Genomic DNA, 13,161 nt, shown 5'->3' on the forward strand with positions numbered 1-13,161 from the left:
CTCTGATTGCAGAACTGAGCATTTATGTAGGATGTTTCTTAAATGATGTGTATGCTGTTAAACATCAGCACATGCCCATATACACACAGGAATGCAATATGGCTCGAGTGCTGCCTCTCACTACAATACATTTTGTATTGTATACTTTTTCATGTTTGGGGTTTTTTTCTATAAATATGTGACTGTTTGCATAAAATAATTTTGTCTAAGAACAGGATGTGACTGTTATACTGTAAAGTTTTGTTAGCCTGCAAATACTCCAGAGGCTATTGCAAACGGTATTTTTGTTCTTATTAATATGTGAAAAGTAATCTTTAGTTTCTTACAGTACCATAAAGAAGTTGTTCGTCTGATGTCTGGAGAATTCAGGCAGAAAATTGGAGACAAGTATATCAGCTTTGCCAGAAAATGGATGAATTATGTGCTAACAAAATGTGAGAGTGGCCGAGGCACTCGACCCAGGTAACAGCCAACTTGTTACTGTTACAGTAGTTTGTGTTTAAATACCATGCAGGACTTTTCACAGTGTGAATAATGCTTTATTGTTTAGAAGTAGTTTTTCTGAACTATTGATGCTTCTGGCTCTTAAATTTTGAAAGTAATTTGCATAGTAAATGCATAAAGCCAAATGAACACTTCCGCTGCTTAGCAGAAGATTTTGTGGAACATTTTGCTTCATGTTAGCTGACAGAAAAAGGGAAGAAAGAGTGGAGGTGGTTGGATCCAGACAATTAAAAGACTTTAGATAAGGGTCATTAGATTGGAACAAAAGTGCTATGTGATCAGGAGTCAATAAAGATTGCAGAATATGCAACAGTCATTCTCTGGGTATTCTACAGGGAAAGCAGTGTTATTTTGTGCCAGTTGAGGAAACAATGTATGTATGTAAGCTTTAGCCTGCTATAGAAGTTCTTCTATTAGTCCTTTCTGAAAGCATCTAAAGTAAGGCCCACAGATGAGGAAGTGTTTTGACTCTGCTGAAAATTCTTGTTTTTTATGATTGCAGTAATGGATGCATTTATGGAGGTTTTTTGTTGTAGTCCGAAGTATTTTCTGTCTGTTGACAGTAGTGTTGTGCACAGTAATCTCTCAAATTGTGCTTACAGTCCGTGCTATGAAACTCTACTGCTGGGCACTAACGAAAAAAGTTAAAGTTACATCACTTTGAGGATGTAAACAGAGGAACTGAGAAACTGACTCAAGCCGAATGATACCATTACTTGCCTTATTTAGGTGGTTTTGCAGCATTTTGCAGCTGGCATATCAGACATTTAATAGAACTCTTTTGCATTAAAATAGGTGCCCTATATTGATCTGTGCTAGCAGATTACACATCAGTGACAGTTTTGTTTTCTTAAAGTATAGGGGTGATCAGTCCATCCTGGAGATGGTTTGTTCTGCTTGCTGGAAGGATAGGAGGAAAGAGTGGGTAGGCTGAACCATGTTCGGATAGGCTAGATAGCTTGCTGTGCTTATCTTAAAAAACAAAAGGACCACACGCATCCCCACCCCCCAAAATCAGAACAACTTCAAAGGCTTTTTTAAGTATGTTAACAGCAAAAGGAGGACTTAAGATGACATTGGTCCATTACTCAATGAGATTGATCACCTCACAAACAGGGACAAAGATAAAGCAGAGACATTTAATACCTGCTTTGCCTCTGTCTTTTAACACAAATGATGGGCCCTAGGACCCCTGGAGCCTGGGGTTGGAGGATGACAACTAGGGGAGTGATAAGCTCCTGGTTGACTTTCAACTTGTATAAGATTTGCTGCTGCAATGGGATGCATGCAAATCTATGGGGCCTGATCAAATTCATTACAAGGTACTGAAGAAGTTGGTCAATGTTATTGCAAGACTTCTCTCTTAGTTATCGATGGTCTTGGGAATCTGGAGAGGTCCCCCTTGACTGGAAGCTAGCAAATGTTACTTTAATTTTCAAGATGAGCAAGAAGACGACCCTGGTAATTATAGGCTTGTCAGTCTCACTTCAGTTCCTGGTAAAATTATGGAGAAGATTATTCTTTGAGTTACTGAAAAATATTTCAGAGACAATGCTGCAGTCGTCAAAGTCAACATGGGTTCATGGAGTGCAAGCTGTGCCTTACTAACTATCCTTTCATGACAAGGTTACCCACCTAGTGGATGAAGAGAAGGCAGTGGATGTGTTTGGGTTTTGTGGTGTGTTTTTTGTTTTGTTTTGTTTTTTAATTAATATTTTAGCAAAGCTTTTGATACTGTTTCTCACAACATCCTTCTGGACAAAATGTCCAGTATACAGCTAGACATGTGCAGAATATGATGGGTGAACAATTGGCTGAAGGGTTGGGCTTCAAGAGCTGGAGTAAATGGGGTAACATCTGGCTGGCAGCCAGTCACTAGGGTGTTCTCCAGGGCTCAATTAAGGGCTGGTTCTCTTCAATGTTTTTATCAATGATCTGGACACAGGACTTGAGTACATACTTAGTAAGTTTGCCAATGATACTAAATTAGGAGGAGCTGTTGATTCCCTCAAGGGTACAGAGGCCTTACAGAGAGAACTTGATAGACTACAAGTGCTGGGCAATCACCAACCTTGTGAAATTTAACAAGGACAAATGCCAGATTTTGCAACAGGGAAGGTGTAATCCTGGATGTATGTATAGATCTGGGCTAAGAGATTGGATCCGCTGGAGGAGGGGATCTTGGGGTTCTGGTTGATGGTAAGCTCTATGTGAGTCAACAGTGTGCCCTGGTGGTGAAAAAGATCAGCCATATCCTGGGGTGCCTTAGGCACGGTATAGCTAACCAGTTGAAAAAAGCAGTTGTCCCACCATACTTGGCATTGGCACAGCCTCGTCTTGAGTACTCCGTGCAGTTTTGGGCTCCACAATGTAAGGAGGTAAAAATAGTACAGTGTGCCTAAAGAAGGACAACGAAGATGGTGAAAGGACTGGAGGGCAAGACTTAATGAGGAGTGGTTGAGGATACTAGGTTTGCTCAGCTTAGAGAAGAGGAGCCTGAGGGTTGACCTCATTGCTGTCTACAACTTCCTCATGAGAGGAAGCGGGGAGGGAGGCGCTGATCTCTTCTCTGCAGTGTCCGGTGATAGGACGTGAGGGACCAGCTTAAAGCTGCGTGAGGGGAAGTTCAGGTTGGATATTAGGAAAAAGTTCTTCACTGAGAATGTGGTCAAGTGCTGGAACAAGCTCCCCAGGGAATTGGTCATGGCCCCAGCCAGGCCTGTCAGTGTTCAAGAAGCATTTGGACAATGCTCTCAGATACTCAGTTTAACCTTTAGGTTGCATCAGGAGTTGGACGTGATGATTCTCATGGGGCTCTTCCAGGTCAGGATATCCTGTGACTCTACTTGCATTTTGTAGGTTGCAGCTGCTAATTCTAGTAGGTCTAAGAGGAGGCAGTGGAGGGAGAGCAGGTGGCTGAAGACACAACTTGCTTTAGCCAAGCTACTTATTTGTTTTACTTTACCGATCTAGGCGCTGAAACCACTGATGCCCAGTTACTGCTGATCAGATAGACAGGAAATCATAAGTACTCTTTTGATCTTGTTTCAGAAGGGAAAATTTAGGCAGGGAACATAGTGGTTTGGCTTGTTGCTCTGAAATGTAGTGTGAGTTGATGAGATGATACTGTTCCTGAAGATAGCACATACATGGGTTGAGGTATATAGCACAACCTGCTCACTTTATTTGGCAGTGTCCTTGCTATAATCAGACTTTATCTGAATATAAGTGGGCAAATATTAATACAAGCTAAATATTTTACCTCTTATATATTAATCCATTTTCTTAGGAAGATTTTATCATATTTTCCAGTAGAAAAATAATTAACTGCCGTTTACTGTTCTTGGATGTTGTTGAAGCTCTTGCGATGGCTTTAGCCGAAGAGCAGTTCATTTTCTGTCTTTTCTTTTTCTTTGAGATAGGTGGGCAACTCAAGGTTTTGATTTTCTTCAAGCCATTGAGCCAGCATTTATTTCTGCTCTCCCAGAAGATGACTTCTTGGTATGGAATAAGTTATTCTGCTTGTTGTTTATTTCTAAATGCTTGTGAAGCTATCAACATATGTTTTCAGGGATGTTTTTTATAAAACGATGTCTGAATACAGATGCTGTTCTGAAACAATTGCTGTTGTATATAACTGTTGATGTTGATATCTCTTCAGTTTGTAAGATTCTGAATAGAGTAAGTTTGTGACCATTGGCATTAATGTTTTCAAATTGCTGACAAGTTGCTGGTACTGTCTTGGGAGGCTATCTCCCTTTGCTCTTGGGAAAGTTGACAGCAACTTTTCTACCGAGTTACAATTTATAGTTGTCATAATAAATTTCTGAATATAAGCTTCTGAGGCTTAGTTAGCACTTAGAGTTCATTTATGGGTATGAATACAAAATCACAATTGTTTAAAGGTATTTCCTCAAATTGTGCCAATGTGAAACAGACTTTAAACTATCTTTCTTGTGTTTTTACTGTGGAAAAAAAAGTAGACTAAAACTGGCTTTTTTGTGTGCTCTGCCTTCCTCCTTTTCCTGTGGAAATAAAATTCTGAGAATTTATTTCTCTGATCTTGGTACAGTACTACAGAGAAGTGAAAGCACAGTTGCCACAAAATAGCAGAATGTGAGTGTCAGCACCTCTGACTTTTATTAATTTCAAGATGGATTATGAAATACCAACCACATTAATCTTCTGTAATACAGAAATAATATAGTTTAGTCTTTTTCACATATATTTTTATCAAGAGCTCTGAAATAAGTTATGTTTTAGTCCCACGTGTGTGTTGCTGGGAAGGGGTTATCTGCCTAAATGAGAAAGTTAAGCTTGTATTTGAAATACACTGATAGTTTAGCTTAAGGAAGTAGTTCCTCAACTTAATTTATTTGCTTTGACGCAATTTCTAAAACAGACTTTGAACAAGTGGGAGAGAAAGGGGGGATCCCAAAACCTTAACTGCCTTTCTGAACTTCTGCTTTCTTAAACTGGATTTCAATTTTGGAGAGCATCACTTGAAGTCACTTTGATTAATCCGACTCCTATATAACACAGGTCACGAGCCCACAGCATTTTGCCTAGAAATGCCTATGTCCATCCTAATATATTACTTAGAAAATACCTGATGCCACAGAAGAATGGTGGTCTAGATTTAAGGCTCTAGTTTTAAAGCTGGGATTCTAGCTCAATCTGGGTTGGTAAAATATGCCAATCACAGGCTAAACACATACTTCCCTCGTCTTCACTAAGTCTTTGAATTTCTGGAAGAAATTTTGGCTAATCTGAATGACTGGTATATAGAAGCAGCCTTCATAGCAGCTATACCAAAGAACATAATTTCAATTCTTTATTGTGAAGACATGTTTTATACCTGATGTTCTGACAAGTAAATTGAACCAGAGGAAGATTTAATAACTTGTCTGAGGTTACATACACAGTGAATAGTACACATAGTAATTAAACTCAGATTGCCTGAGCCCCAGTTCAGTGGTGTAACTATTAAACACCCTTTCATGAAAGTTTTGCTAACTTCAAGGGTAGATAAGGGAAGTGAATTTCTTCTAATATGCAGTGCTTCATGTTTGTTCGTTTACAGGCTTTTGTCTTGTCATTCAGGCCATCATACTCACCAGGTTTTTTGGGGTGTTTCTTCTTGGGGTGGGGAGAGGGAGGGCAGAGGAGGTTGTTGTAGCTTTTTCCAGCAAGCTTGATTTTTAATTTCATGAACAATGGATATTTTCAAGTTCCACTAGCTTTATATTATGAAATGTTTTATTTGATGTATCATTGTTCAGTTCCTATGGTTACATAATTTTGACAAGGTCAAAAGGCAAGACAAGGCTAAGACTTCTTAGCTTAAAAAAAAAATCAACAAAGTCAAAACCCTAATGTGGGTCCAAAAGTTTAATATAATTGGTAGAATGTAGGGGTGCTTACTTGACAGATTGCATATTTAACCAGTGTCATTTTATTACTGAGCTTTACCATATGACTATCAACTCTCTTTTAACATAAAACATCACAACTTTTTCTGTTTGTCTTTTCTAGAGTTTACAAGCTCTGATGAATGAGTGCATTGGCCATGTTATTGGAAAACCTCACAGTCCTGTTACAGGTTTGTACCTTGGTAAGGCAGAAGTTACTGGCATTTGTTGTGGAGCTTTGCTGCTATTGGTACAGAAGTTTGATTGTAAAGTAATTTTAAAATGCTAGAAATACCAATAAAAGTATTTTTAAGCTTTTTGTGATTGTTGATGTAACCATTATTGCCTGAGAAAGTGTAAATACATGGTGGTTTTACTCAAGAAACTTAAAAGCTCTACAGATGCTTTCCTCGGATTTTGTGCTTGAATTCCGATGAAGTCTTGCAGATCTTCTGGAAAAGGATTGTGATTTTTAAAGGTTGGGTAAGGAAGTGATTATAACTTTAAGGAGGCAGTTACAGCTCCCTCTCCCAAAATTTCATTGTGGCACTGCAGATATTTACACTTCTGATGGACTTTAGATTATTGAGGTACAGAGGAGTTATACCTGGGGGCTTGATGATAGAGCTGTGGGAAATAGTTCTCCAATATCGCAAAATTTGTCATAGTGTAAAAAATATCTTTGGCCTTAGAGTGAAATCACCATATTTCATTGTTTTTCTTGAGAAAATGATGTTGCCTCAGCTGTTTCCCTTTTATATATCTCAGCACTGTTTCTCTCTTCCTCCTCCAAAGTCCATTGACTGGTTTAACTTTCAGAATACCACGTCATCATCTTTTCTTTCTCCTGATGTCCGCTTCCTGGACAGGGTTGATGGCAGATGACATGAAGGGAGGGTAATTTGACTCGGGCAAGAGAGAGGCTTTTCAGTATTTCAGGGAAGTTTCAATTTTGATATAATTTTGATGAGAAACTCTTATAGCTGAGAAACCTTTCACAATGAAAGTCAGTCCAATCCTTTGGAAAGAAGGATAGTCTAAAATAAATTTTAGCAAAATTCTGTACTGTGGTGTAAAACCTGTACATTCGCTTTTGGCACTGGTGTTCAGAGGAGGGCCCATTTTAGGTAAATCAGTAGCATGATGAGCCCAAAGTACTGAAACTCTTATAAATGCTATTGCAGACACAGCAGATCACACAAACTAAATTGCTTGACAGCTTTTGGCTCAGAGCATGGGGAGGGGGTGGCACAGGTGGATGGTGCAGATTAGAACAGCAGGCTGAAACTTTAATACGTGTGAAATAAATGTAACTAAACAAAACCTGTATCTTGGCTGCAGATACTGCCCTTTCTATCTCATGATCAGGAGAAAAATAAGAATTCCTAGTTCCATTTGCATACCATGTTGAAGGACTTAAACCCACTGTGATCTTTACCTCTTTTCCCAAAGCTGAGGATCCAGTTGTGTTCATGCTGCTGCCTGTAGGCACATAGCTGGGGGTCTCCTGGTGTTTTATCCTGTCTTTTTGCTTTGTGAAACAGCCTACGTCCAACTCAAGTGGGTTAGGTTCTGCCTTCTGGGTCTTCTGCTTGTGTCCTTATGAATTATAACAGGACAATTAACACCTAGCCCTGTCATCTTTTACTTGCCCTGGTTGTCCGAAGAAGGCAGAAACTCGGCTCACTGATTAACCTAGCCTGGCAGAAAGTACTAACTCATGTTTTGATGGGCAATCTTGCGATGTGACTGCCACAGTATTTTTCTGGCTAATTAAGGAGGGATTGAGGGAAAAGGAAGATGCTTCAGACTACTCATATGGACACTGAATGAACTAGGTGCAAGGACGATGATGGCTCCTTTAGGTTTGACCCTGTCCCTTTGTACCACTTCTAAGGGCAGACTATCATGGGGGGCATTAGCATGGGTAAAACTGTCATATATGAGTTTTTTCCCCAGCTCATTTTGTTTTCTGTTATTGGCTGAGAAAACTAATTGTAATGCAAAAGGAACATGGTAACGCTGTTTGCTTTTTAATTATTATTTGGTTTGTTATTTTGCAATAAGATAACAAATCATCTTTAATCTGTGAAGTTGAAATAATGAAGATGTGTACTTACTTCACTGAAACTACATCTTCTAATTGCTAGTTTTTAATTCTCTGGAGAATTTTCATTATTTTACAGATGAGTTCCATGATAAAATAACATGAATAATATTAATACATACGATTGATTTATTTAAAATTGGAATAATTTTTATTTTTCTTAAAGGATAAGAAAATATGTGCCAGTTCACACTTAACACTGTAAAATAGGAATTCGTTTTATTTTTGTGTTCTGAAATGGCCCTAACAGAGTTTTTCTGACGTCTGAGTAAACGTGCTACCTTTTTATGTTTGCAGCTATTCATCGAAACAGTCCCCGTCCTGTAAAAGTACCTAGGTGCCATAGTGATCCACCAAATCCTCATCTTATCATCCCCACGCCTGAAGGCTTCAGGTATTTAGCATTATTACAGAGTTCTAAACTGGTTTATCCTCTCTTGGCTATACTGACTGTCAGTGAGTAGAACACCTTTTCTTTCCTGTTGAGGGCAAAGCAGGTAGCAAAAATTGCATGTTAGCGATCTGAATTTTATTGAGATGCTTTTAAGGACTATGGTTTCTCTTTCACCCCCCCTTTATTTTACGGTTGTTATTGGTGCATGCTTTCTCACTTTGAAGTCATTCTTACACCCTTTTTCTTTCCTGAGAACAATGTCTCACTGTAACAAGCCTTAATGCAGTGAAAACTGCTCATTAGCAAGACTTTTATTTCCTTCCCCACTTTGAATGTCTGCTTACTTGCCTGTGACAGTGCTTTCTGTAGTTTAGCATAGATAAGACTTAAAAATGTAGGATTCTGGAATATGGTGGCATTTCTGCATCATTACCAACCTGCTGTGAAGAGGCTTAAAACAATGGATGGGTTTGCTCCCCTTTGAAAGAGTTGACACGAGAATTAATGCTAAAATATTTTTTAAAAATTTCAAAATGAACTTTGCCATAGGTATTTTTACACAGAGGGCCTTATTTTTCAAGAAGATCAGCACAGTGTCAAACTTTACACTTGAATTATTTTTTTTTTTTGAAGTTGCTTAGCTGTTGGCAGAAACTAGTACTATTCTAAAGATTTGGAGATTTTTATTTTGAAGATTATTATTGTACGTATTGACAGCCCTGAAGCTTCTGAGACACAGAATTATTCCACATAAAACTCTTTATATACTTGAAAAACTTTTAAAATCAGGCCTCATTATGCACACCGCAAAATTTTATTTTTAAAATAAACTTTCAAATCCATACTTTTTAAAAATTGTTTCCTAAGTTTTTTTTCTTGCCACAGCACACGGAGTGTCCCTTGTGATGCACGGAACCATTGCAGCGTTGCTGTCAGTCGCCCCGCTCCCGTCGGTAGCGACTCAGCTCAACCCAAACCTGTCAGCAGTGCAAATGATACCAGGTAGCTCCACTCCATGACGTAGCAGCCTCATTCTACTTACATCACCCATATAACTGTTTCTGCGTACTTGTATCCTAGTAGATCATTTGCACCGTGCTTTGCTGTCCCATCATGTCTTCCACTGGCTCTGTCATTCATGTTTGACTTGAGCAAAATCTTAGGTCTTAGATGATTAAGACTGCTTTCAGATTTAAAAGGTCTGAACAGTATGGTAGTTAAAGCATGCAGTTCTGATGTAGATTACAAATTTGCTCAATAAAAATGTCCATGAAGTTAACGTATGCCAGTCAGTTCATTGATATAACTTTACTAAACAATTAGTATTGATAACTAACACTTTGCACAAAGATGACTGTAACATGCAAACAAGCCCGAGGATTTAATTTTTTTTTTTATGTTAGCTAACAGGTTTTTTTATTGTTATTGACTGCCATATATATTTTGAAATACTATATAGAGGCAAACACAAAATTAAACACATAAGACTTCAGGAGGGTTTTTTTATTTCTTGCTACATCTTTGGCTTCTTAGGGTTGTGCAGAATAAACTTAATATGAAAGAAACCATTCCTGTATTCCTTATCAGGATGTGTAACAGAAACCATATCTGTATCATCTGTTTGCTGAGGTCACAAGTGAATTTTTTGGCAGACCTATGTTAGTATCTTTCTTGCTGTTTGGCTTCCGATTTGGCCATTGTATTTCAGACTGTTGGGTTCTTTCTTCCCATGCTACAGTCAGACCATTGACATGTCTCCCAGGTTCTCTAAACTTACTCTCCTCCCCGCACACACACACACACACACACACACCCCAAACTGTAAAAATCCTACTATTCACACAGTGATATTATCTTAGGGTTTATAAATAGCTTTTTGGATTCTCATTTCTACTGCGGAGTACCAAAAGCTGTCTTGTGCAAGAGATTCGTATGAATGGAGACACATGATCTGACTGTATCACACAGCTGTAGAGAAAAGAAAGAACAGGTAGTGAAGGAACGACAGATTGATGGTGACCAAACTAAACTTAGATATGACTTGATTATGAATAATTTATTTTTTTAATAAATAATTTTCAGTTGTTAGCCAGCAAACCATCATGGTTTGTAGATTTGTTACCAGATGCACAGCAGAAGCATGCGTTAAGAGGGAAGTAAGTTGCCACTTTTTATATAAAAATCTTTCCTGCAGTTCTTTTCAGTTTATTTTTATGATAAGATGTGACTTGCACCCTACAGTAGCCTCTAGATGTACAGCTTGTGAGTCTGGCCTGGTTTTTTTTGGTTGAAAATACATCCTGAATTTTTGTCATTCAAACTACGTGTATTTATTATATATCTTTCATGCTTCTGTTTTAAGCCTCCTGTTGAAAAAGACAGAGTAGGCAGTAGTCTGCAGCACTAGGAACTTGAAAAGCCTTTTTCAACTAAGTAACATTCTAGAGAATTTTCACTGAGAGGTTCTAGCAGCTTTATAAGCTGACAGGGTGATGGTTAATTAGTATTTATGATTTTGAAAATGCAGAACTTTTTTATTTGATAATTAGTCTTCACACAACATATGAAGGGGATTTTTTTGTAGAATATGTACAGCACTTTGAGCCAAGGCATATCTTTGAAGTTAGTCAATTTTTTGAGAGTGAGATGGAAGGCTAGTTTTTAATACTTGTACGCTTTGTTGTGATTTATACCACTCAATGCAACTGTCAGATTTATAATTTGACAGACTGGAATACAGTGGTATATTCTTTTAAGGTTTTCTGCATGTATGTCCTACTCAAATATTGGTCAATGTGTGAAGGTTGGCATTTTGACAGTTTCTTCTAGTTCAAGAAGATAGTCATTAGGAAGAAAGCTGAGAATTCTACTTCTTAGTTGCAGTCAAGCATGTAATACTTTCATGGATTGTAACATGAACGTTGATGTCAATGCAGCATTTTAGTCAAATTGGTAAGGCCTGTTTTTCAAAGACTTGTATTTTTCTTAGAGCTCTCAGTTTTTACTTTTCTGATGGTTGTTAATAGAATACCCTATGATTAGGTGGTTTTTTTATGCACTGCCTGGATTTTTAAGTAGCATCGTTTAACCCCCTGTATTACCTAGGAAGAATTTGAAGAAAAAAATTATTAAAGCAGAGACAGATTTTTGGAGGCTGTTGGGGTTTTTTAAGGGTTTTGTTTATTGAGGAAGGCAAAATATTGCAATGTAATATATTTTTAGTGAATTTCTGGTTTTAAATATAGTTAAAAGAAACTTGCAAACTTTAACACATTGCAGTCTTAATTATGGATGTCATTTATTTGTGCTCCAAAAGAGAAATGGAATCTGTTGGATCAAGAAAGTGTTTTGTGGTTTTGTATGCAAGAAGCATGGGGTCCAGCTGCTGGAATAGCACAAAAACAGAAACTTTGTACGCTTTCCAGAAACTCTTTAGACATTTATTGCATGATTGTAGGCATTAAATACCTGTAAAGAATTTAATGTAGGAACTTGATAAATTAATTGTACTAGGCAGTGCGTAGTGCACAAATGCCACCATAGTTCTACTGAAGTTTTTCTTTTGGGAAGAAAAAAAAATCATTTTAATATAACTTGAAAGTAAAATCCAAAGCAGCAGTGCCTGGTTGTTTACATTGAGCTTTCTGATGGTTATACATTTACACTATGTTCATACTAATGACCTTTATAAATGTTTTAATTTCTAAGCTAGCTGGAATTATTATTCATCATTTTATATTTACCCAGGACTGGAGTAGAAATTTAGCAAGTCGTCTTCTCTTTTGCTGTTTTTCTTTGCCTAATAACATGCATACAGTCTTTCTGGACACAAACAATAAAAGATCTGTGTGGCTAAGACATGCCTGAAATGGATTTTAGACACCTGCGTTCAAAGCTATGATTCTTAAGGTCCTCTGTTCAGCTACTGCCTCATTTTAGAGGTAGTTTAGCTTTGCTTGTTTTTAAGCTCTTTGTGCACCTAGAATTGTTGCTCTGTGTGTGCGGAGAATAACTTCAGCCTTCTTGCTGATTAAAATCTCAACTTCCTGAAGAGTACTGAGGATTTTCACTAGTTGAGTTTCAGTTCCTTCTCAAACTTAAAAAGGTCTAGTTGGCAGTAGTAGGGATTCCAAAGCAAAGATCGTATTGAGAACGTTTGCATGGGAATATGGTGTCTTGGGTTTTGACTTCTGTTCTTAAGATTGTGAAGATCGTGTCTTTTTTTTTGGGTGTGTGTGTCTTTTTTTTTTTTTCTTTCCTTTTTTTTTTTTTAAAAAAAAAATACTGGTATTAGGTAATAATTAGATACAATTCAGAAGCAACTTTAGGGCTGTAGGGAAGTACTCTCATAGGTGTGTGCACTTTGTGCTGCAAAGTATATTTCATATTTTTGTAGTTGTTAGCTTTCAGTGAAGGATTTGACAATGTTCCCTGCTTTCCAGTAATGTTTGGCTCATACTCCTAAAGCATTATGTCAAAGGAGGCATCAGTCACAGCTCTTCCCCACCATGCTTTAAAAATTGAAAGGGAGCCTTTTCCAAAAGGGAGTTATTGTAGAAAGACTGCCATGAGGAGTTTATGGCTCTAAAATCTGGGTGGATTGATCAAAGTCTTGGGGTGGGGAAAGGTGCCTGAAGATTTAAGGATTTAAGGCTCATTTCTGTCAGTATTGTTCCCCTTTCTGTTCAGCGTGTTTATTCATCTGGGTCTTAATCTGAGGTATTTACGCTGTGCTGTCTGGTAGA

At 37.8% G+C, this 13,161-nt stretch overlaps 1 protein-coding gene across 8 annotated transcripts in view; it reads left to right on the forward strand.

Moving 5' to 3' along the window:
* The window catches only part of MAP3K4 (mitogen-activated protein kinase kinase kinase 4), a 74,898-nt gene that overhangs the window by 43,842 nt on the left and 17,895 nt on the right, over positions 1-13,161 (forward strand). For 5 of the 8 annotated variants that reach the window (XM_049801634.1, XM_049801630.1, XM_049801636.1 and 2 more), the window contains 5 exons: positions 329-462; positions 3,927-4,005; positions 6,040-6,118; positions 8,320-8,416; positions 9,302-9,418. In XM_049801634.1, the coding sequence (XP_049657591.1) occupies positions 329-462; positions 3,927-4,005; positions 6,040-6,118; positions 8,320-8,416; positions 9,302-9,418 (506 nt within the window). The remainder of the gene's footprint in view (positions 1-328; positions 463-3,926; positions 4,006-6,039; positions 6,119-8,319; positions 8,417-9,301; positions 9,419-13,161) is intronic. The other 3 variants (XM_049801631.1, XM_049801632.1, XM_049801633.1) reach the window with 3 other exon arrangements.

Source organism: Accipiter gentilis, chromosome 5 (assembly GCF_929443795.1).
Source record: "Accipiter gentilis chromosome 5, bAccGen1.1, whole genome shotgun sequence".
Classification (NCBI taxonomy): Eukaryota; Metazoa; Chordata; class Aves; order Accipitriformes; family Accipitridae; genus Astur; species Astur gentilis.